General features: G+C 48.3%; 1 protein-coding gene across 2 annotated transcripts; it reads right to left on the reverse strand.

Moving 5' to 3' along the window:
• On the reverse strand, window positions 1-27,887 carry Manbal (mannosidase beta like). 2 transcript variants are annotated; one of them, XM_021155695.2, is made up of 3 exons: window positions 27,847-27,887; window positions 16,743-16,948; window positions 1-843 (listed from the first exon to the last, which is right to left on the reverse strand). In XM_021155695.2, exons 2-3 carry the CDS (start codon window positions 16,890-16,892, stop codon window positions 736-738), a joined length of 258 nt encoding a protein of 85 aa, XP_021011354.1. In that variant the 5' UTR covers window positions 16,893-16,948; window positions 27,847-27,887; the 3' UTR covers window positions 1-735. The 2 variants fall into 2 exon arrangements, with proteins under 2 accessions (XP_021011354.1, XP_029330585.1); XM_029474725.2 differs by lacking the exon at window positions 27,847-27,887 and adding an exon at window positions 26,972-27,053.

The following is a 27,887-nucleotide window of genomic DNA, read 5'->3' on the forward strand; positions in this document are numbered from 1 at the left end:
TCAGCATGCAGGACACTTTATTTACTTTGACTTCTCCACATCATTTTCCTTCACTGGTCAGGGAATGCGAGATGTGGGGAGGACTGGTTGAAGTCAAAGGCACTTTGAATGTTAACTGGGTTAAAAGGAGGTCGGTGTGAAAGGGACAAGCCTGCTTCAAAGGCTTAGAAAGGCTGTGCCCAGGAAATCTGGCCTCATTCAGCTGTACCTTCCCCTGCAGGCGCCACTGGGCCCAGGCCTTCTACTGTCTGCCCCCCTCACCCCCCAACCCCCAACATCTTCAGGACCGGCTGGCTCACACTGCCCGGCCATGCATCCCAACCTGAACTCGTGTGAAGTTCTGTGCTCACAAAAGACAAATGTGGCCCAAGCACAGGGAGAGGGTATGCCTGCAGCCTTAGGCAACAATTCCATGCTGTAGTGAGGCTCAGGTCTCGAGCCCACTGGACTCCAGGACTAATGCCCTGTGAGCCTGACCTGACTACGGAACCCTCGGAACCCTCGGGGCAGTGTTTGCTCTTGAGAATCTCCTGTGCACCACAGAGAGAAAGAAGAGGAAGTGGTGGTCTGCACAGCTGGAGCCTAGGGACTGTTCAGAGCTCTGTAGTCAGAGGGAGTTTCAATCCTCTCAGACTCTGAGCCAAGGACAGAGACAGTCTGTGAGAGCAAACAGGATGCTGGTTCCCAGGAGGGCTGTCCCCAAGGCTGCAGCTTTGGGCTCCTCGGCCTCGGATTCTATCGCTTCTTCTTCGTCTCCTTCTTCGGCCTCTTGTTGGTGGAAGCAATGGCAGCCTTGGGCTTCTTCGGCCCCTCTGCACTTCTGGGCTCAGACTGTTCTGCCTCCTGTGTGGTGATTAAAAAAACAGAGCACTGTTTAGAGGAATCCAGCTTGACCAACGGGATTCTGTCAACTAACGCACACCAGAGAGACACAGGGAAGGCTTAGTACCCAGACCAGGTACATGGCACTGGGTGCCATCTGGGCTCCTTTACCTTTCAGTCTAGTGGCTTGTGGGACTTCAGTCCCATGCTTTATGTGTAAGATGGGGACGGTGACAGACACCTGGGAGCAGTGTGTGTGTGTGAGGTCACAGGAAGCACCAGCAGGGCTGGTGGCTCCCAGTGGCTGTCAGGATGTCTCAAGCTAGGACAGTATTAGTGAGGCTTGGCTGTGGGCCCGTTACTGTGGCTGGCACTTCTGGTGATTGTTCATCCTCAGGTTTTGAGCTGGGGAGTGGAGAAGGCAGTGGGCAGGTGGGTTATCACTGTGTGCTACAGCGGCTGGTGGAGGTCCCCTGGGGGAGGTCAGAGGCAGCCTTGGGCAAGAACCCCAGGTTCTCAGCAACTGGGACAGATCTGCTCTGTTTCATACCCCGGGATGCGCCCTCATAAAATTTGGTTGGAACAAAGGTTTTGCTGCTGAAAAAAGAAAGTTCAAAGCTGCAGATCTGGGTCTGTCCTCACCGGGAGATAAATAAGCTGAGCCCCCGGAAGGCGCAGGCCACCCCAGGCCACTCGAGGCCACTCTGCTCACAGCAGGGCAGGACCTGGAATGGCAGCTCCTGTGTGGTTTTCCTCTCATCTGGTGATAACCTGAAGAGTGTTGTGGCCCCGAAGGACGCCAAAAGCAGGTTAGTCCAGGGGACGCCAGGCACAGCCTGGGCTTTGTCTTTAAGCTGCACTTGGTCTGCAGTGTTTATTCTTAAAATTCCATGTCAGGGTGAGGGTGTGGGGTGTGGCATGGTGGCTCAGCAGGGAAAGGTGTAGCAAGCCCAAAGGTCTCACATAGTTCGAGAGAACTGACTCCGAAAGCTGTGTTGTCCTCTGACCACCAAGTGCACGTAGCACGCATGACTCCATCCAACAATAAACATATAAATAAATGCAATAAATGAAACAAGCAAACAAGTGAAATTAAAACAATGCATGCCAGGCTGGTGAGATGGCTCAGGAGTAAACAGCATTCGGCGTGCAGTTCAGTTTCCAGAGTCTCCATGAAGGCGGAAGGAAAACCTAACTCCATGATCGTCCTCACTTCCCCACGTGCTCTGTGGCTCCTATGTGCTCGCTTCACACATCACACACACATCTTCACTCAAACAGAAAACACTTATACACAGCTGCACACAGAGACACACACAAACATAACACCACACACACTCACACACCTACATAGACACCTGCACACTCATACACACTTGCACACATATACACAAACAGAAACACACACACACTCTCCCATGCAGACTCACATACATAACACACACACAGTCTGATACATACACAAATTTTCAGACATACATACACTATCTACAAAAACACACAAAAATAAAGTTTTAAAATATTCAAGATCCATGCCAGCTGGGTGACCTCCCATGAAATGTGGACTCCTGGATCCTCCTGGGTTCTTTACATATACAGTGATGGCAGCTCTGTGTCCCCTTGTAGTGCTATGACTCAACAGCACTGTCCTGTATTCAGGGCCGACACCCCAAGGTACTAGCACAGTATTGGGGAAGGTCTGCCTGCCTCCGACTCCTGATACAAGGTTCTACTGGGTAGCCTTGGCTGGAACTTAACATGTGAAAGGTTGCTGCTTGTTTTGCCCCTTGATATATTTTTTCAAATTGTTATGAGATTTATTAATTTCGTTTTGTATGTGTGTTGCCGGTATGTATGTATGTCTATCATATGTGTTCTCACTATCTAGAGGTCAGAAAAAGATATTGGAGTCCCTGGAACTGGTGCTACAGATAGCCATGAGCCACCATGTGGGTGCTGGGAACTGAACCCAGGTCCTCTGCAAGCAAAGCAAGTGATGAGCTATCTCTCCAGCCTCCAAACCTCTTGATCTTTATTTAAAGTAGAAAAATTAAAAAGCAGACTAAAGCTACCTCCTAGCTCTGGAAGACAAAGAGGTTCCCCTGTTGTGGTGGTTTGAATATGCTTGGCCCAGGGAGTGGCCCTACTAGTAGGTGTGGCCTAGTTAGAATATGTGTGTTACTGTGGGCTTGGGCTTTAGCTGCCTAGAAGCCAGTCTTCTCCTAGTAGCCTTCAGATGAAGATGTAGAACTCTCACCTCATCCTGCACTGTTCCTGCCTGGACACCACCATGCTCCTGCCTTGTGAACCTGTAAGCCAGTCCCAGTAAATGTTGTCCTTATGATGGGCGGTGGTGGCGCATGCCTTTAATCCCAGTATTTGGGAGGCAGAGGCAGGCAGATTTCTGAGTTTGAGGCCAGCCTGGTCTACAAAGTGAGTTCCAGGACAGCCAGGGCTACACAGAGAAACCCTGTCTCGAAAAAAAAAAAAAGAATGTTGTCCTTATAAGGTTGCCTTAGTCTGTTCACAACAGTAGAACCCTAACTAAGACATCTGTGTTGAACTCACTGAGCCCAGGTTCTAGCTCATTTTATTTCCTGGCATTACCTGAGACCCCAGGACCCAGCCTCCTTCCTGCAAGGGGAGGAACTGCAGCTCAGGGAATGGCCCTGTGGGTGTTAGGAGAAGGTTTCAGGACTGGAGCTCACATCCCCCAGCTGCTGAGCCTCCTCCTGTAGACGGCAATAGTGCCCAAAGTTCCCCAACACTGTTATGTAACTTGGCCAAGAAAACAAAACAAAACAACAAAGCCAAGCCTCAGAAGAGTGGCTGTCAACTGCACACCCCTGTAGAGTCCATTGGGCAGGCTCATGCTTAAGGCAAACCCAGCAGGATATGATGTCTATGTCACTGGGGGCCTTGGAGCAGAGAGCTGCGCATTATAGCACCTGCACACATCGTGGAAGCCGGCTGCCTCTAGGTGCCCTGGGCAGAACTAAGACATACACCAGAGAGCTTACTGAGGCCTGTCCAGGTCTCCAGGATGGAGCTGCTACTCTGTGCTCAAGCCTATGGCAATAGGGGCTGGTACAGTGGCCTAGTGGCTGTCCTGTGCTGCTTCATGCTACAAAGCTTCTTTCTGCCTAGTCCCTTTTGGCTCTGAGACTCCACCCCTATTCAACTACACACCAGATAACTAGTATGGGCATATCCCAATTAATTCCTTCCAATTCAACCATCCCAGGTCACATGGCATCTTTCCTAGAGGCCCAGCCTTCCTCCAGCAGGAAGGGTGACCTGGGTCCCAATGGTTCACCTTCCACTGTTCTGCAACAGGTCTCAGAGCTTGCTGACCCAACCTTCTCTCTGTCTTGACTCAGCCTCTCTCTAGCATCTGAGCCTCACTCCTTCCCATTCAGCCTGTCCCTGCCCTACCTCCGCCTCTGCTCACTCCTGTACCTGACAAAGGATGCTTCCCAGGTGCAGGTCTCTCCACGGTTCCCCACCCTAAGTCTCCCCAGGGCCTCCTACCATCTACTGCCTCATGCCCCATACCTGGGAAGGCAGCTGACACAGCCTAACAGGACCATGGTCAGGCAGCAGGGCTTCCCAGGAGCACCCTCTGTTCCTGCCCAGCTCCCCACCCTGTGGCTTGGCTACTCTTAAGAACATACTCCTGGGGTTGGGCTCAGTGGTTAAGAGCACTCGCTGCTCTTACAGTGAACTCAGGTCCAGTTCCCAGCATCAGTGTGGTAGCTCACAATCACTTGTATGTAACTCCAATTTCAGGGGATCTGATATCCTTTTCTGGCCTCTGAAGGGAATACTTAACCTGCATGCAGGGAAACTATCCAAACACAGAAAGCAACAAAATAGCAACAGATCCTACTTCTAAAGACTGCCCAGCCTTCCTTCTCTGCTGTGTTCCTTTACGGAAGTGCCCAGCTACTTTAAAATACCACCAACACTCTACCACAGACATGTGTGCTGTGTGTATGGTGTATGCATGTGCATGCGTATGTATGTAGGTATGTGCGTACACATGTTTGTGGAGGCCAGGGGCTGACGCTGGATGTCTTCCTTCATTGCATGTCACCTTTAAGGTGACAAGTTCTCATGTCTGTCTCACCCAGCTAGCCATCTGCAGGGCAGTGGCTCCGTGAACGAGTGAGCGAATGCGGTGAAGGAGCGGCAGGGCCTCTTGGTTCCTATGAGCTCAGGGCCCAGCAATTTTCACATCCAATACCTACAGCCTCCAGTGTTGCTACCAGTCACACCATGGCCACACAGGCCACAGCAGTCACACCAGCAGTAGTCACACCAGCACAGCAGACACAGCAGTCACACCCCTGCCATAGTAGCCCCAACACTGCTGGAGGTTAGCAAGTCAGGCCCTGTGCCACTCATCTAGACAAAGTGCCAGGATGGGCCTCAGGCTGTAAACACAGGGGACAGCACCCAGACACCTCAAGTCTGAAGCAATTGAGAAAAAGAAGAAGCCTCCGATGCCAGGCGTTTCCTGGGTCCATGGAGGTGTCTCTTGTGGACACAACCCTATCTATAATGAGGTGGCAAGAGAGCAGATCACCAGGTCAGACAATTGCTGCTATTAACCAGGCCCGGGGAACAGAGTCTGCCAGTGTCGGACTGTCTCCATTGTGCGGCTCTACATGGCTGTGCGCCCGATTCAACACTGTCATTCATTCTTCCCTTGAAACAGTCCAGGGAAGCAAAAGCAGCACTGTGCTCAGGCCCCGCCTAGGAACCGCCTAGGAACCGGTGCATTAGCCCCGCCCCACAGGGAGCTTCCTCTTATGGCTCTGCCGAGATTAGGACTGCACAGGACTGGACCACTCTGCCTCAGGCTGGAGCTCTGTCCTTTCCCACTGGGTCATTCCTGCCCAAGAACCCCGGCAGGTCAGGGGCTAAAATGGCCTTGTAGATAGAGACGGAGCAGGGCAGTGGACAACCCACCAGATGAAATGGGGGTGGAGGCTGTCCACAGGGCTTAACTACGCCAACAGAGACACAGCATCCAAGACACTTGGCAGGTAAGTGGAACTGTGTTAGAAAAAACCACCTGGGCGGGGCGCCTGGGGAGATAGCTCAGCTAGTAAAGTGCTTTCTGTAGTAGCATAGGGACCTGAGTTCAGATCCCCAGTACCTGTGTAAGGAGTGGGGCGTGGCAGCACACACCCGCTATCCTGGCTTAGGGAGGCAAAGCCAAGATGTCTCGGGTAGCTGAACTGCTGGGCTCCATGCTCAGTGAGAGGACTCATCTCGAAAACACAACATGAATGGAGCTGGGAGAAGCCTCCGTTGGCCAAGAGCTGATCTCGGCAGAGGACCTGGGCTGGGTTCCCAGCACTCATTGTCTGTAACTCATTCTAGGAGATATGATGTTTTCTTCTAGCCTGTATGAACACTGTACACATATGGTGTGCAGACATACACACAGACAAAACATTCTTATACATAAAAAAAAAACAAGATGAAAACTAGTTAAAAAAAAAAAACAAGATGAAAACTAGTTAAGAAAATCAAAACATGATGACCAGTTGAGAAAGACAACTGACATTTACCTGGGCTTCCACCTGCAGATCCACATGAGTGTGTGCACACGCACGGACGCACGCACACCACAAAACAGCCTCAGAAGCTCATTTGCACGCACACCACAAAACAGCCTCAGAAGCTCATTCTAGACACACTTTGACAACACTCTCTAGGTCTCTCCCACTGGTTAGTCTGTGGCTGCCGTGCATCTAGCCTCCCTATGAGCTGGCCCGCACTCGATCCTGGTGGTTGTGGGAGCATGCATGACGCCTTCGCTCTGCTCACTACACATTATCTCAGGGACATGTCATTAAGTAAAGCACACCTGCCTCCAAGCCAGCTCCTCCCAAGCTGCAACCCCATGCCAGTAGAACCAGAGGTGGTTCTGTGAGCCAGTCCCTGGATGCCAGGACCGGGGATATGTTGTTCAAGTTAACTATATAGTTATGGTGGCCCTGATGGCACAGAACTTTTCAAGGGGCTCTGGCACTCTAGACCATCGATCCAGAGCTCAGGGAAGGGCTTTTAGATCTCCAAACACTACAGGCTTCAGGTTCTCTGTGGGTAGCACATTAAATGCCACCAAATTCACTATACAAAGGTGAGCTCCCTAGGGGAGCACGTGGTCAAGTAGAGCCTCTGTGAGATTTGTAAAGTGACCTAGCAAGGGAATGGCTCTGAGCTATAAACCCTGGCGACAGGGATGCTGACAGTAACTATGTTCCCTGCTCAGCACAGGGCATGAGAAGGAAGCCAGTACCTTGGGAAAAGCAAGAGCTGGAGAGACAGATAGTTCCAAAGACTCTAAGCTTCCAAGTCCACTAGGCCTGAGATCCCCAGTTCCCCAAGCTAATGAGCCAATACCAGTCTGTGCGGGGAAGCTACAGGCCGCTGAGTTCTCATCAACACAACAGACCTGGACAGAGATGTATGTAAGAATGCAGAGTCGTTCACCTGCTAGGTATTGGCAGCTAGCTAGTTGCTGAGATGGCACAGGAATAGTCAAGATTAGCTCAGCCAACATTTAAACTCATGGTGAGCTGCCAGATGCGCTCTTACTGTCTGCTCCACAAGTCACTGAACAGAGCCAGGACCTACTGACTCAAGACCAACTGATTTTACATTCTGTGCAGAAGCTGATCCAAAAGACGTCTGGTGGGGGAGGGGCAAGCTCTGGTCAGAGAGGGCAGAGGGAGCAGCCTCCCACACACCTTCACTATTCTTTAAGACGGAGTCCCATTGTGCAATCCTGGAAGTTGCTATGTACACCAGGCTAGCCGCACACTCACAGGATGTAAGTGTTCTGCCTTGAGGTACAGGAAAGATGTGCCCCAGCATCTAAGTGCCTCTGCCCCAGCATGTCTGGCTCACTGCCCTTTAAGGTGCTGCATCTCACCTAGAAAAACCCACACAGACCTCCCCAGAGCAACACCCAGTGAGCTTACAGATGTCATCACAGGCCCCAGAAGCCTAAGTCAGCTCTGCTAGAACCCCTCTGAAGAGGGAGGGAGGCTTGGGCCTGGCAGAGATGGCGAGCAGAACCTGATTGCCTCTCGTTTCTGGGGGTTTACAGAAGCTCCTCAGGACTCCAGCTTTTGGAGGAAGAGATCTCCACTCCTCAATCCCAGCCATCACTCTGCAGCGCCAATCCCCTGCCCACTGCTGTCCCCAGCAGGCCAGCCATACAGTTCCTTCCAGAGGCCTTTCAACCAGACCAAGCAGGAAGACAGCCTCCTTGGGATGCTGTAGCTGAAAGAGATGAATCCTGGGAGCTGTCACCTCACCACAGGGTCATGGAGCAGAGGAAGCAGGCCCTGGTGAGAGCCTTGGAAGACAGAGGGACAGAGGGGCAAAGGGGAGGCAGAGGGCACCTTAGGAGTTCCAGGTTCCCACCCCAGCAGTCACCACATATCAGTCAATCTACAGTGCACAAAAACTTCAAGTACAGTAGGTAAGCAAGGGCAAGGTCAGGCCTTGCTGGAATCTTAATTTCTTTGCAGAGCCCAGCAACTCCTAAGTTTCAAGTAAGCGTGCTAATAGAAGCTGGGTGTGGTGGGACACACTGAGAATCCTAGCTGCTGAAGGAGGCAAAGGCAGAAGGATCACAGTACAAAGTCATCCTTGGATACACAGCAAGTTCAGGGCCAGGTGGGCTAGGGCCAGTCGGGGCTACAGGAGAGTAGTGCCAGTTCAAAACAGTGACTTCCCAACGCACTCACACACACATGCATGTATGCACACTCTCCATTACTCCAAGGTCTTTATTCTAACTTCTCCTAGCTTTTCCTTTCCCAACTTGTTTGGCTGGGTTTTGTTGTTGTTATTTTTTTCCAAAGAGGGTTTCTCCATGTAGCCCTGACTATCCAGAACTAGCTCTGTAGACCAGGCTGGCCTTGAACTTAGAGATCTGCCTACTTTTCCTCCTGGGTGCTGGGATTAAAGTCATACACTACCACCACTCAGCTCCCTTCACAACTTGTGATATCAAGCTATCATTTCAAACTTAACCTGTCCTCCTCTTCAGGGAATTGAAGGGCTAGACAAGTGATACCTATTAGTTTCATTTGGGCATGTTGCAAACAGTGATCTAAGACTCTGAAGAAGAGACTCAGTGTCTCGGTCTTAGACAGTTAAGGGCTACAAAAACTCCCCAGATGGCCCAGCCAGGTACAGAACCACAGAGCAAGGATACTCCCAGTCCCTGGCTCATGGGCAAACATCGACAATCAATCTCTTCCCTCTAAAGCCTAGAAGCTATCTCAGAATCCTTTTTATTTTATTTTCCTTTTGAGATAGGGTCTCACCACATACCTGTAGCTGGCCACATAGACCAGGCTGGCCTTGAACTCAGAGATCGCCTGCCTCTGCGCTCAGAGTGCTGACTAAAGGCATGCGCCACTATGTGTAGCCTAAATCTTATTACCTTTATTTATTGTGTGTGTGTACACATGTGACATTGTGAAGGTCAGGGACAACTTTATGGAGTCTTCTCTTCTTGCACCATAGGTTCTGGAACTGGCAAAGGCGTGGGGCCTTTACACACTGGTCACCAGTGACCCTCGGATCCTTTTTTACCATGCTCCATATAATCAAACTTGGCCTGCGTTTGCTGTCTTGTCTGAGTCTAAGGACCTGTTAACTCATATTTTTTTAAATTCAGCCTTCAGTAAAATACTCGGGTTGTGTGGTCTTGGCCTTAGTCAGGAGCAAATAAATGTTTTCTTAGGTCTTAGCTTAATAGGGTGCCAATGGGAAAACCTTTCCATCTGGCTTAGGATTCCAGAGGCCTGGCTTGCATTGGCCAATGGATTCTTGTCTCTCCTCTGAAAAGGAAGGGGGTGGTGTGGGAAGCATTTATATGTGTTTTTTTTTTTTTCTCTCTCTCCTGATTAGCCTCCAAAGAGCTTTCAGATAATCTCTTAAGTATTGAAGCGCTGAAGGCATAAACCATTGTAAGAAATCAGCTTATTGGAAAACAGCAAAGACATTCTTTTGCTTTTTAAAGGCTTTCCCATCATCTGGAGCCAAAAATATTATCTTCTGACCCAAAAAGCCCCTAATAAACCTTGTGTCTATATGCCGCAAGAGGACAGTTTTGCCTTAAGCAACCAGCACAGAGCAGCCCTTCACCCCACTCTGCCCCTCCCCACCTCTGTAGCATCCAAGCACCTCCCTGCTGCCCTCAGGCTGTGAGGAGCCTCTACAAGCTGCCCCTACTTTCCCAGGCTCCCTTCCTCCCTTAGACCTCCTTTGTCCCTCAGTTAAAGCCCCCTTCCTCCACCCCAAAGGCTGGCTGCTTGACACACACACATCCACATCCGCCTAGCCCAGACATTCACCGTAGCGCTCTCTAGTTCTTGCACACAGCTCCTCTCCTTTCCATGTGAGTAGTTATGAGTTGTAGGAGGGAGTGGAGGCTGTCTCATGGCAGCATACAGAAGAAAGTTGGTAGCAGAATCCCTAGTCCCAGGGACCATATGCTAGTCTAAGGCAGTAAATGGGTTCACAGTACTTTATTTTATCATCATCATCATCACCACTGCCACCATCCTTAACACCTACTGAAAAGGTTTTGTTTGGTTGTTTGTTTTTAATATTTAAAAGATAAGCCACGCAGTGATGGCACACGCCTTTAATCCCAGCACTTGAGAGGCAGAGGCAGGCGGATTTCTGAGTTCCAGGACAGCCAGGTCTACACAGAGAAACCCTGTCTTGAAAAACAAAAATAAATAAATAAATAATAAAAGATGTATATATTTTACTTTATGTGTACAATGATTTGTCTCCTTGTTTAAATGAATACCATGTGCATGCCTGGTAACCACAGAGATGGGAGATCAGGCTGGAAGAGGTTGCTGGATCTGCTGGAACTGGAGTTGGCTGTGAGCCACCATGTAGGTGCTAGGAACCAAACCCAGGTCCTCTGCAAGAGCAGCCAGTGCTCTTAACAGCTGAGCCACGTCTCCAGCCCCAGTTTTTTGTTGTTTAAGATTTACTTTATCTGTATTTATGTGTATGTATATTTATACGGTGCCTACAGAGGCCAGAGGAGGGTGTTGGATCCTCTGGAGCCTAAGTTGTAAGTGCTGTGAGCTGCCCAGTGTGGGTGCTGGAAGTCAAGCCTAGGTGTTTTGCAGGAACAGCAGCCACCCTAACTGAACCATCTCTCCAGTCCCCTAGCAAGCTCTTCTTAAAACGAAAAGGGTGGAATATAATGGCGCACTCTTTTCATCCTAGAACTTAGGAGAGAGAGGTGGGCAGATCTCTGAGTGTGAGTTCCAGACCAGTTAACACTGGCACCAGTGAGATGGCTCAGTCGGTGAAATGACCTGCCACTGGGCCGCTGGTTGCCCGGGGTTTGATCCCCAGAGTCCACACAGTAGAGAGAACCATCCCTGTGAGTCACTCTCTGACCTCTACCCAGACACACATGCATTTACAAAGACAGCTAGAACAGCTCTGTATGGCGGCACACGCCTGTGGCGACTGCAGCACCTGGGAAACTGAGGCAGGAGGGCTACTATTCTCAGTTTGAGGCCAGCATGGGCCACAGTGTGAAAGCTTGTCTCAGCAAAACAGAACAAAGACAAGTTAACACAGTAACCATCGGTTAGGAAGGCAGCTCCCTGTGCTCCATGCCCTGGGAACTACAGGAAAGCAACAACCATTTGCTGCAAGCTGTTTATATTTAAAAGATGAGATGAGTTAAGGCTCCTTACTTGTTGGGTGATTTAAGAGGACTGTACTCCAAAAAAAATTTTTTTGCCTGTTTTTAGGAGACATGTATTAAAATTTTTAAAAAATTTCATTGGGGTGGGGGTGTTTGTCACAGTGGCAGCCAGAGAGGAACGTTCAGTTCACTTTGGGGAGCTGATTTATGAGCCCTTTGTCAACTCCTTGCTCAAAGGACCTTAGCCTGCTCTATGTCTTCCCTGAGAGCCTGTGGGATAGCTCCAAAGCCTCTGCTCACTTCAAAGGGTTAAGAACAATACGCGGAACCCGGCTTCCTCTCCTAGCTCTACCTAGCTCTCCAAATAAAACAAGTTATCGTCCCCTTCCTGGAGATCCAGTGCAGCTTCAGCAGGGGCAGCTAATGACAATAAGTTTGTCACTTATGATACCCACAGCATGTCCTGGCGAGGACTGGGGTCAGGCACCGTGCTCTTAAAAGTGTGCTGTGACTACAGGCGGAAGAAGTCCTATGGTGACATCCACAAAATAGCCCAAACGCATGGTGGACGGAACCAGCACAGGCCACGGCTTGCCCATGCTGGAGCCCCCCAAGCTCCGCCCTTTGTCCTGTTTATGTGTGCGTGAGAATGTGCACATATGTATGTGGTATGTGGTATGTATGTGCATCCACGTGCATGTGCAGAGACTAGAAGAGACACTAAGCCAGGAGCTTGCTATTGTTCAGCTGGGTCAGTGGCAGACAAGCCCTAGTATTCTGCCTGTCTCACCCACCCAGGGCTGGGTCACGTGCACTTAGCCATGTGGATGCTAAGGACCCAAATTGAGGTCCTCAGGTTGCACAGCAAGCACTTTACTACTGAGCCATTCCCATATCCCTACTGCAGACAGTGTCTATGCAGCCCAAATCGGCCCTGAATTTGCTGGAATCACGGGTGTGTGCCACAGGGCCATCTCTCACTTCTGTGTCTCCCTGGGAGACTTCATGCTCTCCCACTTCAATGTCATCTGACACGTGCCCTAACGTCGTCAACTGTTTGCCCACAGTCTCCTCTTTCTACAGACACGAAGACCCACCTGTTGACTTGACAGACCACCCAGATGCCTTGAAGGCACCTTTTTCAATATGTAATTTATTTTGTATTATGTTCATTGGTGTTTTGTCCATATGTCTGTCCGTCTGTGTGACTATAGTAGAAACTCTGGAACTGGGATTACAGACGGGTGTGAGCTGCCATGTGGGTGTTAGGAATTGAATCCAGGTCCTCTGGAAGAGCAGCCGGTGCTCCCTGAGCCATCTCTCCAGCCCCTTAAAGGCACTTTTTAAAAACTTGAAACCTGGTGCTCCTCTCCCCCTGGCCCCACGCCACACCTGCTCCTGTCACTTAGTTCCCCACTGCACCAGGACCCACTGTGTAAGCAGGAGCTTCAGACACGACAAGCCTTGAGATGGGCAGCCTCCACGATGTGCTGTGCATTAAGAAACAGCCGGCCGGCGTGACATATGCCTTTAATCCCAGCACTCAACAGAGACCACAGGACTACAAACACACGTATACTCATATATATACAACACTCAAGCATTTATTTGGGTTAAAAAACAACAATGAATCAAAACGATAAAGATGAATCTTAGTAATAAAAATGGTTCCCTATGGGAGGAAGCAGGGAGTGGTGGGGGCATAATGAGATTAAAGGAAGCTTCTATGAATGTACCTTATTATACAGGTTGAAAGCGTTATATATAAACATTTTATAAGATTTCAAAAACAAGTTAGAAAGAAAAATCTCTAGAAATTAAAAACAAGTTGTAGCCGGGCGTGGTGGCGCACGCCTTTAATCCCAGCACACGGGAGGCAGAGGCAGGTGGATTTCTGAGTTCAAGGCCAGCCTGGTCTACAAAGTAAGTTCCAGGACAGCCAGGGCTACACAGAGAAACCCTGTCTCGAAAAACCAAAAAAAAAAAAAAAAAAAAAAAAAACAACAACAACAACAACAAGTTGTAGCAAAAGCACCTAGTGTTTTCCAGAGTGGTGGGAGCCACGGAGAAGAGACTGAGAGCACCATTCTCACGACAATCTCCTGCAGGAATGCAACCCCAGGTCAAAACAAACCCTCACCTTCCCGCCTGAGTCTCTGGCAGAGCTAATCAAACACTGTAGGTGTGTAACCTGCCCGCGTGGATGGTCCCTGCTGGCATGCCAGCACTGGGCACTGGGATCTCTAACAGCGCCCCTCATCCCATGGTTCTGAGAGTGCACTGTGCCTAACCTATTAAGCAACGTGGCTTATGCTGGACACCTGCTCTCTGCAAGTCTGAAACTGGAGTGTATTGTAGGTAAAAAGTGCTTATATAACCAATCCCTAATAAAAAGCCTTGTAGGCAAGGGCTATAGCTCGAGTGTAGAACACTTGCCTCTCAGTAAGTGATGCCCTAGATCTAATGCCCGATACTGTCACAGAAAAAGAAAACTGTTAGCTTAGGGCCATACTTATAGGGTGCAGATGTTACTCATTTGGTAGAGGGCTTGCCTAGCATGCTTGAGGCCCTGGGTTTAGTTCCAAACACCCCATAAACTAGGTGTGGTGCACATGTCTAACATTCCATCATTAGGGATACAGAATCAGGAAGAGCAGGAATTTAAGCCAACCTCTGTTATACGATATCGTCTCGAACAACTGAAACGCACACACAGCCTGGACATAGAGTCTCTAGGGCGTCCCTAGCTAGACAGTGCCCTTGCTGTTGGACATCTGTGTGGCTCCAGTCAGGGCACTTTTGGACTTGGGTCAGTTTCTCTACAGCTTTATCCTGTGCCTTCTCTATCGCCTTTCACTGTGGTAACCACAGTTGTGAGGTGGCTTTGGTGACCTCCAACATAGCAGGACAGAACAAATTAGTCATTTTGTTAATCTTTCTATAAAATAAGACTGCCAATATAAGCCAAAGGTATAACTTTAGAACTGGCAAGATATCTCAGTGGCCAAGGCACTTGCAGCCCATCCTAACAACCCGAGTTCAATCCCAGAGACCCTCGTGGTCCAACCCCTGACGGCCGTCCTCTGACCTCCATCCACAGTGGCAAACACACTCACTCACACACCAACTAACTAAAACAAATGTGAAAAATGTTTTAAGATTCAATTATAAACTCAAAATAAAAACACCTGAGACTTCAGTTTGAATTTAAATACCCAGTATGAATTCTAATTCTTTCCACTGAGATAGAGTCTCACCGTAGTCCAAATTGGCCTGCAATTTACTGGAGTCTAGGCTGCCCTCAAACTTACAGCAATCCTCCGGCTTTAGCTTCCTGCGTGCTGTAATTGTAGGTGTGAGCTATTACACCTGGTGCAACTTCTTTTTAAAAAAAACGTTTTGTGGCTGAGTGTGTTGGCACACACTTGCTACTGCAGCACTGGGGGGCTGAAGTGGGAGAAGAGTGAGTTCAAGGACAGTTCGGGCTTCAACGGAGACCCTATCTCAGTATCAAAACAAAGAATAAAACCCAGGTCAGTGGAACGGTTCACACGGTAAAGGTGACTGCTGCCAAGACTGACAAACTGAGTTCTATCCCTGGAACCCCCATGGTGGAAGGAGAGAACCAACTCCCCAAAGTTGTCTGACCTCCACACAGGCTTACACACACACACACACACACTCTCTCTCTCCCATGAACAAACAAACAAATAAATAAGTGTAATTTAGAAATTAAAACGGGACTAAAGAGATGGCCTAGCAGTTCAGAGTACTTGTTGCTACTGCAGAGGACCTGGGTTCAATTCCCAGCAACCACATGATGGCTCCCAACAATCACAGACGGCATCTGAACATGCGCAAGCAAAATATTCACACATATAATGTGAAAATGAAAAATATTTAAATTTTTACTCAAATTTTTATAATTTGATGTTTATCAAATAGAGGGCTCACTGGTTAAGAGTACTCAGTGCTCTTCCAAGAGGACCTGGGTTCAGTTCCCAGCACTCACATCAGGCAGCTCACTGAACTTCAGCTAGTAACACAAAGGTCCTCACTGAGTGACTGAAGCTAGCACTGCAGAGGGGAACACTGAACCTCAGTGGTGAGCAGCAGTGGATGCTACAGTCATTTAGGACAAAGACTTCAGGACCAGTGAGACCACCTAAGCTCAGTGCACAGGAGCCAGACAGCATGATCCTAACCTCAGCTGTGAAGCAGGAAGTCCATAGCACCAGTCATGATGGGCGCATCAATGACTGCATGACCTTAGGTGCCCGTATGGAACTTCCTGTGGGAACAGCAGCCACACAGAGAAATGACCTTCCAAATCCCCAATTTTGGGAGATAGGATCTCACTATCCAGCCCAGACTGGCCTTGAACTCACGACCCTCCTGCCTTGGTCTAAGTTGTGACTACAAGCATGAATCATTAAGTACTGTTGTATATGCACATCCCTCCCAAAGACTAGACATTCCTTGAAGGCAGAGACCACATCTCTTAGCAGTCTGACGCACAAGAGTAGCTAATGAAAGTCTTACCAGAAGCTTCACATGATGGCTCAGACTCGTAATCCCAGGAGGCTACCTCAAGTCTAAAGCCACCTAGAGTCTGTCTCAAAAGAAAGTAAAATAAACTGGGCGTGGTGGCACACACCTTTAATCCCAGAGAATTAATCTGCAGAGGCAGGCAGATTTCTGAGTTCAAGGCCAACCTGGTCTACAAAGTGAGTTCCAGGACAGCCAGGGCTACACAGAGAAACCCTGTCTCGAAAAAACAACAAAATAATAATAATAAAAATAAATAAATAAATAAAGTAAAATAAAATAAAGAGCTTAATAAAAACCTAGCATTCAGGACTCATGGAAATTGAGTTTGAGGCCAGCCCTAGGTTATATAATAAAAATTTGCCTCGGGCTGGAGAGATTGCTCAATGGTTAAGAGCACTGACTGCTCTTCCAGAGGTCCTGAGTTCGATTCCCAGAAACCACATGGTTGGCTCACAGCCATCTGTAATGGGATCCGGTGCCCTCTTCTGGTGTGTCTGTGACCTCATCCATCAGGTGGTCTTCCAGGAAGCAAGTTAACTTGACAGGGGCCACACAGCCCCTGCCCATCTTGTCTGTGGCGATTCTCCTGCCACAGGAATCCAGCCTGCCATCTAGAAAGCTGAGGTCCCAGGGAAGGACTTACCGCCTCGTGGGACTTGGGAATGGGTACGATGATGGCCAGGACACAGATGAGCTGGAAGATGGCTCCCAGGAAGAGTCCATACCGCAGGAGGTTCTCCAAGAAGGTGGGCTCAGGCACCTCGGGAGGTGAGAAGCCCAGGTCGGAGGCCATGGCCCAAGGCACCACTGCCAGGCGCCTCGAGATTCACCACTCTCCAGCACCAGCTTCTAAGGGAGAGAGTGAATGTCAGGTTTCTCCATGTGATCTTTGAGAGACTCCACTTGTGTACATGCATATGCTACAGGCACACATACGCAAGACCAGGAAGCAACTTGAGAGAGGCAGAAACATCCTTGGATCTAATTGGAGAATATGTGCACAATAAACCATCCATTCAACTTTGTAAATGTTTGATGTTTTCTGAATATAAAGCTAGTAAAAATAAATAAGCAAATGCAAAAATCTCCCAACGTTTTTTTTTTTTTTTTTTTTTTTTCGAGACAGGGTTTCTCTGTGTAGCCCTGGCTGTCCTGGAACTCACTTTGTAGACCAGGCTGGCCTCGAACTCAGAAATCCGCCTGCCTCTGCCTCCCGAGTGCTGGGATTAAAGGCGTGCGCCACCACGCCCGGCTCCCAACGTTTTTATAAAGACCTGCACATCTCTGTATTTTGCTCTGTTTTGCTTGTGAGATAGTGTCTCACTCATCTCGGGCTGGCCTGGAGCTTGCTATTATGCCAGGATGGCCATGAGCTTCTCTGATCTGTTTCTGCCCTAAGTGCTGGGGCTGGAACCCAGGGCCTCACAAATGCTGAGCAAGCACCCTACCAGCTCAGAAACACCAACTATCTAGCTAACTTTGTCTATTCATTCACCTCGTGATGTAACACTTGGGGATACCAAAGACTGAAGAAAAAGTGACAGACTAATGCCTGCTCTCAAAGCTCTGCTCTGAATGCAGGCAGACAGCAGACCACAGAGCCAGGCTGCAGGGGGAGAGAAACTGTTCGGGAGACGGTTGATCTCATCTGGGGTGGGAGGGGAGACCTCTGTGGACGCCACGGGTCTTATAAAAGTAAACAGAGATGAGAACAGGGCAGAAGTAGAGTGACTCACACTTATAATCTGAGGGAAGAATATTCTAGATAGAAAGAAAAGCAGACTCCAGGGTGGGAAAGGGACCCACATGGCCAGAAAGGGAAACTGGAAGATGCGGAGATGGGATGGAACATAAACAAACCTTGGAAGACCCAGCCCCGTTTAACTTGACCAAGTAAAAAGTAAAGCAGGGAAAAGCGCTAAGTTCTAAATTACTTATTGTTGCTGTTATTTTATTTATTTATTTACCTTTTGGTTTTTTGTTTTGTTTTCCAAGACAGTCTCTTTAAGTTGCCCTGGCTACCCTGGAACTCAGATCTGGCTCCCTTCCTGACTGTGACTCCCACAAGATGGCATGCAGATGTGCCTTACCGGGCTCTAAACTACAGGACTGAATGGAGAGACACAGTGATAAGGGAAAGCCCAGCCCATACTCAAAAGCTGAGAGATAGGTAACAGGGAGACCAGCCAGCCTCAGCTCACCTCTCCTCTCACCAGCCCTCTCCTAGTCTCTTTTTTAAATACAGGGTTTCTCTGTGTAGCCCTGGCTATCCCAGAACTTCCTCAGTAGACCAGGCTAGCCTAGATCTGCCTGCTGAGTGCTGGGATTAAAGGCTTTTGCCACCACCACCTGGCTCCTATTCCACTTAAAAAAAAAAGATTTATTTTTATTTTATGTGCATTGGTGTTTTGTCTGCATATATGTCTGTCAGATCCCCTGTAAGTGGAGTTATAGACAACTGTGAGTTGAACCCTGGTCCTCTGGAAGAATAGCCTGTGTGTGCTCTTAACTACTAAGGTATCTCTCCAGCCCCATCCTCTTCCACTCTTAAGACCCTGGTGACGCTGGAAGAACTGCCTGTGGCTCTCCAAGAACCCTGAGCCCTCCATGAAGCTGCGATCTGCCCAGAGCAGCCATCCACCCATGCCTGCTATTCAAAACCCTATTCTAACTCCAAGCCTGAGCACAAGGGTCACCCTCCCCATCAGACCTTTGTGTCATCCTCCCCCTTTGCCTCTTTTTTTTTTTTTTTTAAGATTTATTTATTTATTATATGTAAGTACACTGTAGCTGTCCTCAGACACTCCAGAAGAGGGCGCCAGATCTCGTTATAGATGGTTGTGAGCCACCATGTGGTTGCTGGGATTTGAACTCTGGACCTTGGGAAGAGCAGTCGGGTGCTCTTACCCACTGAGCCATCTCACCAGCCCCCCCCTTTGCCTCTTTATCATGGCATCTACAAATGGCTTCCTTTTGCCACCCCAAAAATAAAGGGACAAATGCATTGTGGTATTGGTTGTCACAGATGTCACAGTGTGCCATCCCACACAATCCCCAGGGAACTCTGAGCCACACAATGCAGTGCTCATGATCCACATGTGGCCCCAAGTGTGGCTGGTCTGAGCTGATTGACAGTTAAGTTAAATACAGACAAATCTTAAGATTTATTATGAACGAATGTAAACAATCTCATCAATAAGGTTTATGTTGATTATATGATGAAGTAGCACGCTGTCAAATTACTAAAACTAATTTAACTTAATTTGAAAAAAAGTTGGAGAACTTATTTCATGTTGTCAAAATTTACTAGAAAACTAAGGTAATCAAAGCAGAGCTACTGACATGAGAACAGACGGACAGACAGACAGAGAACTCCAAATAAACATTCACAGGCAGGAGAGGACTTTAAACAAGTGCTACCAAGAAACAGTGTCCACACACAAACACAAACCAACTTGTACTTCATACAAAGATTAATTCAAACGGGCCCAAGATCTAAATTTCAGAGTCCAAACTATAAAATCATTAGGAGACTCTTGGGGGAAATCTCTATGGTACTGGGTTTGGCAGTGGTTTCTGGGATGTGACATCAAAGGCACAAGTTACAAAAGAAAGGAGTCAATTAAACTCCACAAAAAGATCAAGACCTTTTGTTCACAGAGGACTTTCCTCAGAGAGTGAAAGGCAGCCCAGAGAATGGATGGAGACATTCGTGAGTCAGACTGACGGTAAAGGTCTGGCATTGGCATTCCAATAGACAAAGAACTTCCACACGGCAACAATAAAACAGAGCATGGGTGGAGAGAGGGTTCAGCTGGCTAAGGCACCTGCCACCTTCAAGCCTCACAACCTGAATTTGATCCCTGGCACCGCATGATGGAAGGAAAGAACAGACTCCCAAAAGCTGTCTTCTGACCATCAGGTACATGCTGTAGCGAGTGTTGTGATCATAAAAGGAGAAAGAGCTTTAAGAATATGTTCTATCTGGGTGTGGGGGAAGGGGATGCCCTGGCGGGCCTATGAGGAGGCATCCTCGCCCCCTAAGAGACCAGCCACAGGACGGTATGGTATAGAACAGTTTATTTAGGGCATGGGGAGGGGAGTTAACAGAATAGTAGAGGCAGAGAAAGGCAGAGAGGAGAGAAGTAGAGGCTCCATGACCACCTGGAGAGAGGGAGGAAGGGTGTGGGGGTGGGGAGGAGGCAATCGGGAAGCAAGAGTGTGAGAGAGAGGAGGAGGGGCCAAGCAGCCCCTTTTATAGTGGGCCAGGCCTACCTGGCTCTTGCCAGGTAACTGTGGGGATGTTTAGACAGACTACCAACAGCAAGTGTGCCTCTGACCCCTAAAAATCAGCATAAAAACAAACTAAATAAGTGGGGGGGGGGGGGGGCAGTCAGTTCAAGTCTGCAATCCCAGTAGTCAGCTGGAAGATGAGCTCACAGACAGCCTGTGCTACACAAACTTCCAGTGTGGGCAAAACCAGGAGGGTTTTGGTGACAAGTCTCCGTGGGTAAAGTCACCCGATGCCAAGCCCGACGGCCTGATTTTGATCTTGGATAGACTTGATGGAAGCCCAGAACCAACTGTCACAAGTTTCACACACACACACACACACACAGTGGGGTTTAAAATGAAAAAAAAAAAAAAAAGTATACCAAGAAGCACAGGTGGGCACCAAGCATCAGTAAAACAACTGTGGAGAAACTGGAAGCTGTGTGCATTGCTGTCTTAGTTACTGCTGTATTCTGTGAAGACACACCATGACCAAGGCAACTCTTAAAACAAACTATTTAGTTGAGGGCCTGCTTACAGGTTCAGACGGCTGGTCCTTGATCATCATGGCAGCATGCAGACAGGCATAGCATCGAGGCAGTAGCTATGAGCTTTATTTAGATCCTGACCCACAGTCAGCAGGCAGAGAGTCTGGGCCTAGTGTGAGCTTCCGAAACCTCAAAGTCCCCCTCACAGTGCCTCACCTCCTCCAAAGGAGCCACATTTCAAAATCCTTCTCAAACAGTTCACCAACTGGGGACCAGGCTTTCAAACATGAGCACATGGAGGCCACTCTCCTCCAGACCCCCACAGCTGCTGATGGGGGGGCATAAGCTGGCAGAGCAGCTGTAGAAACCAATGTCCAGGTAGGATGCAGAGTTCTTGTCTAGGAGTGTGAAGAAGTTCCCGAAGTAGCCACTGATACAAAGTGGCTAATGACACAATTTATTCTTTACTTTAACACAAAACAAAATTTCACTTTTTTTTTCTATTTACTATTTATTTCATTTTACTTTTTGACACGGGTTCTCATGTAGCCTATGCTGGCCTTGAACTCCTGATCTTGCTGTCTTCAACTCCAGAACACTGAGATTACAGGCCTGTACCATCATGCCTGGCTTCCCTGCGTCTTATACTTTAAATGTAACTAACTAAGCATGCATTACTCGGTTCTATGGATGAGCCCTGTCCACCAGAAACTGTCCATGACCTTCTTCCATCTCAGCCCTGCTACTCCTCTACTTTAAATGACTTTCACAACGTGAAAAATACACAAGGGTTACAAGATGGCCAACCATGCAAACAGAGTGGGTCTCACACAAATGTTTTCGTTTTCCTGTTGACCTGGTCCCTCTGGAAGGTCATGTGCTTGGCCAGCAGGATAGCCAGGTCTCACATCAGTTCAGCTGACTCTAGGAAGCCTTTCAAAGCAGGAGCCACCCCTCACTCACTGTCCCGCCCCCCATCCTCAGAGCTGGCAGAACTTCCTCTTCCCGAGAAGGAGCTGGCTTCTGGAGAGAGCCCAGTGTCGCTGGTTCCAATAATGAATCAGGTGGGGCATGAGGCTCAAGGATACCATCTATGGTCATGCACAAGGTGCAAGGCTTGGAGGCAGGCAGACTGCTTGGAGTAGCTCCTTAGCTGGCTCTGAAGTGAAGTCCAAGGCAGCCCAGCCCAACTCCAGTGGGGGAGCTGACAAGGCTCTCCAGGGCAGCAGCCCTGTGCCAAGGCTGAAGAAAGTGTCACTCCTCCAGTGGCACCTCATAACTTACTGCCCCTGACCAGGCTTCATGCTCAAACCTGTGAAGTCTACTGAGGGCGTTGATACTCAGTCTAATGAAGTTATTATGAAGACTGGGTACTGTGACAGAAACTTCAGGAGTCAGGACACAGTGGGAGTGACAATGGGCATCTAGCTACACTGTAGCTTATCTCTTGACTTCTTAGAGAGCTGATGTCACTTTGAGCCCATCAAAAATGTTCCCAAAGCCATAATATACTTAGGCCTCTTTTTTCCTTAAGTGGTCATTAGGCCAGTGTATAAAAAGTCATAAAATGGATAATATCCTTTGTCTGAATAACTTACTTCCTAGAATTTAGATTAAGGAAATAATTAAAAAGAAAGAGCCTCCAGGTACAAAAGCAGTCTTGGCAGCACCATTCCTAACACGGGAGGCAGGAAGCGTGCAGTAGGCAGGGAGCTGGTGCATCACAGGCACCGTGGGACTTCACTGAAAGGATGGCACACCGGGCATATAAACACTGTGGTCAGGCCAGGGAGAGGTCTGGCAATGTGTTACTGACAAAAAGAAACAACTGTATCACCAGCGTGACTACTGCCCCATCTAGACCAATGTTACTGGCTAAAGACCAAGGCAGGCACTTGCACAGGATAGCTGTGGACTGGTGCTATTGTGGTCTGTCATGAAGCTTCCATTCCAGGGAGTGCTTATAGACACACACAGTACAGTGGCAGAGCTAAAAATCTGAAAACCCAAAGGAGGAGGAATGGCATGTTATGTTATGTGGGGTGGTCAGAGAAGGGCTAAGAACGTGACATTTCTGCCAAGGCAAGAAAGCAAAGGATTGCAGAGGTAATTCAGGTATATGCAAGCCCCTGAACTCACTCTCTAGCACACACACACACTCACACGCAAACACACGCCAGAACTGACTCTAAGTGAATAGAGGGAGAAATGGATCTACTGCAGTGGGGAGGAGGCTCCAGATAAGAAAAGGAAGCTACAACCCATCATTCACACGATAATACTCGAGGGTTAGAGACATCAGCATAGTGTACTTAGCTTACTATAGACACATACAGAAATAATTATAGCTGTGTACACACAGATATCATACTCTGGCCAATGAGAGAACACAGAAACTAGAGTGTCCCAGGAGCAATGACCACACCTTGTGTCCAGATCTTGGTTTCTGGGTCATTTTTTCCATAAAAGAAACCAGGGCTCCTTACAGAAGTGTTCTACACAGAATTAAATGGAAATAAACAGGATGCGCCTGGGGCAGAAAGCATGCAAGTGCTTTAAAAACAGAAAAAGCAAAACCAAACATTGCCAGGGAGTTGTCAAGAGTGGGGATTTAGCAGCTTAAGTTGGGACACAAGAATGAGAAATTCAGGGTATAAAATAAATACCGATAAGAGAGACAGATAAGCCGATGGCAGGGAACAGACACATCTTTCACATGAATCATATCTATTTATGTTGTCACTGTGCCTGTGTGTGTGCACGGTTATACCTCCACAACCTCAAACATATGCTGTACATCATGACTTCTTCCTAGAAATACAGTGTAAAAGCAGGAGAGACACTTGACTGCTCCCTGAAGCTAGGCGACCCTGGGGAACATCAACACTGTCACTTTGACCCACAACAGGCTCCTCTGACGGCCTTCCTTCTTGAAGCCTTTGGATGAGTCTGCTCACAAAAAAAAAAAAAAGATCCATCAGCAAAATAGCTGAAAAGCAATCCTCAAAACCCTCATCTGAAACAGATGAGACTGAGAAACCATCCCCGAAAGTGGGAGGAGCCCCCAGAGACGCTGCTGGACTGTGCTAGCCTGGATAGTGTTAGAAGGAAACTGGAGATCCGGACATAGAAATTCCAGTTAACGGTGCTGTACTGACACGGGCTCAGTAATTATGGCAAATGTTCTTTCCAGAAATTCACTAGTATCTCAAAATAGCCATAAAGCTAAAATTGTTTTAAAATATATTTTGAACCAGTCTCACACATTCTAGGCCGGCCTTGAACTCAGTAGGTATCAAAAGGTGATCCTGAGCCACCCACTCTACTTCCTCAGCGCTGGGATCACCATGTGAACTGTCAATCACAATTCACACAGTGCTGAGGACTGAACCCAGATAAACCATCACACATGCTAGGCAAGCCCTTTCATCTGCACTACATTCCCAGGCCTAAAATGTTAAACCACCAACATTTCAAAATAAATAACTATAGGTGTATTTAGAGATTGCAAGACTTATCAAGTACTAATTCTAAAAACGTAGACATCAAATTGGCAGATGTTTTGGGATCTCCCAATTGCTCCCCAGTGCTGTACAGACTCTGGATTGGGATCCCTGCCTCCTGATGAGAGTTTCAAAAGCTGTTCTGAGACCTCAACTAAAAAGAGGCAGAGCGCTGGAGAGATGGATAGCTCAGTGGTTAAGACAGCTCTTCCAGAGGACCTGGTTCAAGTCCCAGCAACCACATGGCAGCTCAACCTGTCTGTAACTCCAGTTCCCAGGCTTCTGACACCTTCACCCAGACAGGCATATAGGCAAGATACCAATGAAAATAAAATTAAAATAAATTATACACACACATAGAGTTGGAAGTTGGTGGACTGAAATTGCTGTGTAGACATCTTGCAAAATATGACTACTGGTCCATTTACTGTCATTTAAATTGTGAGATGCAGGGGCTGGCAAGATAGCTTAGCAGTAAAGAGCGCTGACTGCTCTATTAGAGGTTCTGAGTTCATTCCCAGTACCCACGTGGTGGCTCACAATCATCTGTACCATGATCCAATGTCTGAAGACAGCTACAGTGTACTCACATACATAAATCTTAAAACAAAACAAACAAAAAAACCCTATGAGATGCCAGAGTTGTTCTGCCTTACCCAGTGGATGCCAGATACTATGCCCAGTACTGAACCCTAATATATCGATTTCCTCTCTCCACACATACATGTGATAAAGGATACAGTCTAGGTCCCTGGGATCAAACTCATCCGGTTGTGCTGAGTGGAAGCCATAGTGCCTGCCTGATGAACAGTATGGATTTTGTGACGCATCAATAGGCTGCCTTGGACCTTCTGACAATACATGACAGGGTTGGGGGGGGGGGAGGCATTCAAGCCACAGTTATGTTGGGGGTGGCTGGGTGTCAGGGGCAGAGGGGAATAGTGGTTTGGGGAATCTGTAACAGCTAAGGACTTAAAAAAAAAAGTTCCTGAGCCGGGCATGGTAGCGCACAACTTTAATCCCAGCACTTGGGAGGCAGAGGCAGGAAGATTTCTGAGTTCGAGCCCAGCCTGGTCTACAGAGTGAGTTCCAGGACAGCCAGAGGAACCCTGTCTTGAAAAACCAAAAAAAACAAAACAAAACAAAACAAAAAAAAACCAAAACAAAACCAAAAAAAGTTCCTGTACCCACCCACCAACACTAGAAAAGGAGATATTCTGTTTGTGACAGAGTCTCACTATGAAACAAGACATGTAGACCTCTAAGGCCTTGGACTCCCAGAGTTCCCTCTGCCTCTGCTTCCCTAGTACTAGAATCAAAGACTCCTGGGGAAAGAGAAAGGATGAAGCCCTTATGCAAGTCACTTTCTATGGAAGTGTAGAAAGATGTCATACAGTTTTTACAAAGTATCAGACCACCTTGCTGGGCAGACTGGAAGGAGGACCAGTGTGGATCAATGACAGGCAGGACCTCATCCTGCCAGGACTGCTTAGCTATGCACCTCCACCTCTATTCAAGCCTAAACTCCATGACAGAATCTTGGGGAGGGACTTGGAAGCCAGAGGATGCTATTATTTGTTCCTTTTTCCAATGTGGGCACACTGAATACATCTCTTTTCTGATCTTCACTGCTAGTTATCTCATTAATTAAAATATTAGCAATCAGTAGCCAAATCTAGCTCCTTGGCACTGTCAGAGCCAAGTCTTTGACCCTAAAAACTTCAGTTAATAAAACCTTTCAAGAAGACGCTGCAGTTGCTTGGGACAGAATACAGTTTCTGTCCCAGCACTAGGGAAACAGACAGATCTCTTTGAGTTCTAAACCAGTCTGGTCTATATGCTGAATTCCAGGCCAGCCAAAACTGAAACCCTGTCTAAAAATAAAGAAATATTTTAATGGCATATTAATCTGAAGTTATTAATTCTATCAATAATGATTGCAGGGAATATGGTCCTTAAGGGATCACATGGGTGACTTTAATGCTCTGTTCCATCCGAGTATCATAGTTAATAATGGTGTCCTTTGGGGCACATAGAATTTGAAACACACTGGCAACAGTTGATGACGTCCACACTGCTGGCTCTGCATCATCACATGCCTTCCAATTCCCCACTTGCTGGCACTTCAAAACTGCCTTCATGTGTTCTTCTGCTGGGACTACAGCAGAGACCTCCACACTGGCAGTGGCTATGGAGATTTTGGTTTCAGAACGAATCCATCCCTAACCTGTGTGGCCATCTCTTACTCCCAGGAAGTGGCCTTGTGCTCTTGTTTCAGGGGAGGCCTGGCTGAAGCCTTCACATAGCCTAAGGCAGTCTTTGTCATCACAAATGCGATGCCATCTCTACCCTACCTAAGTAAACATTTACTACACACTATGGCTGTAACCTTGGCAATGTGAGGTTCAAAAACAAAACTACCACTTATTGATGTTTCAGCAAAGCTCCCATGGAGCCCTCAAATTTGCTATGCAGCCCAGAACAGAAGTATAGGCGTGCTCTGCCCCGCCCCCAGACTTAGGATGCAAGGGATAAAAACCAAGGCTTCTGCACGCTGGGTAAGCCCTCTTCCAACTCAGACAGGGTTTCTCTGTGTAGCTTTGGCTGACCTGGAACTTATTCTGTAGACCAGGCTAGCCTCCAACCCACAGAGCTCCTCCAGGATGGCCAGGGCTGCACAGAGAAACCTGTCTTGGAAAAAAAAAAAAAAAAAAAGCTGTTTAAAATAGCACCTTTTTCCAGCACCCCCAAAGGCTATCATTACTACTCCTGTGCTGATATGAGGGTTACCTGAACACAGGCAGATGTTCAATGTGACTAATGAGGGGGTAGCGTATACATAGGGATACGCCAAGCAAGATGATGACGTACGTGCAAAGCAGGAAGAGGTAAAACTTCATCGTGCTACTTTCTTAGGGCCGGGAAGTACAGTTCTGGGGTCTGAACATGGGACTCAAGCACGCTGGGTGAGTCTCCACTACTGAGCTACTCAAAACACACGAATTCAAAGCCATGCGCGGTTTGTTTCTGGAGTTTTCCACTTTCTATTTCCAGGTGTCAGGTCATTGGAACCGCAGACACGGGGGAGGCTATCGCATTCCCCGTCCCTTTCTCTGGCAGTTTTCTCTCAAGCACACACTGCACCTAAGCACTGATACGCTCCCGGCCTTCGAATCCTCCGCACAGGCCCACGGGAGCCTTTTGCGGGGAAGGAAAGTGACCGGGAGAGGAAGATAGAGATGCCCGAGGTGACACAGCCATCCAGGGCACACCCGACAAGCCAAGCCCAGGCTGGTCCCGGCGCAGGGCAGGCTGGGCCCTGGCCCTGCACAACCCTCGCGAGGGCCCCCCGTCTCCTCGGAACGCAGACTGCCTTTGCAGATAACTGTCCTCCGCAGCCCCGGAAGCCGCTGTAACCCGCAACGCCGCCCCGATACCGCCCCCCGGGCAGCCTCGGCCGGGTTATCGGAGCCTCAATACTTACCTCCGGGAACGCCGCGCCGCCGCACCGGAAGTGATCCCTCG

The sequence above is a fragment of the Mus caroli genome, unplaced genomic scaffold, assembly GCF_978045245.1.
Source record: "Mus caroli unplaced genomic scaffold, Mus_caroli_1 scaffold_2, whole genome shotgun sequence".
NCBI lineage: Eukaryota > Metazoa > Chordata > Mammalia > Rodentia > Muridae > Mus > Mus caroli.

Bases quoted from the DNA above. Each gene is read 5' to 3' on its own strand.
- Manbal (XM_021155695.2), bottom strand. From the start codon at position 16,892: ATGGCCTCCGACCTGGGCTTCTCACCTCCCGAGGTGCCTGAGCCCACC. The intron at 844-16,742 runs GTAAGTCCTTCC...ATCACCACACAG, and splicing joins TTCCCAAGTCCCACGAGGCG to GAGGCAGAACAGTCTGAGCC.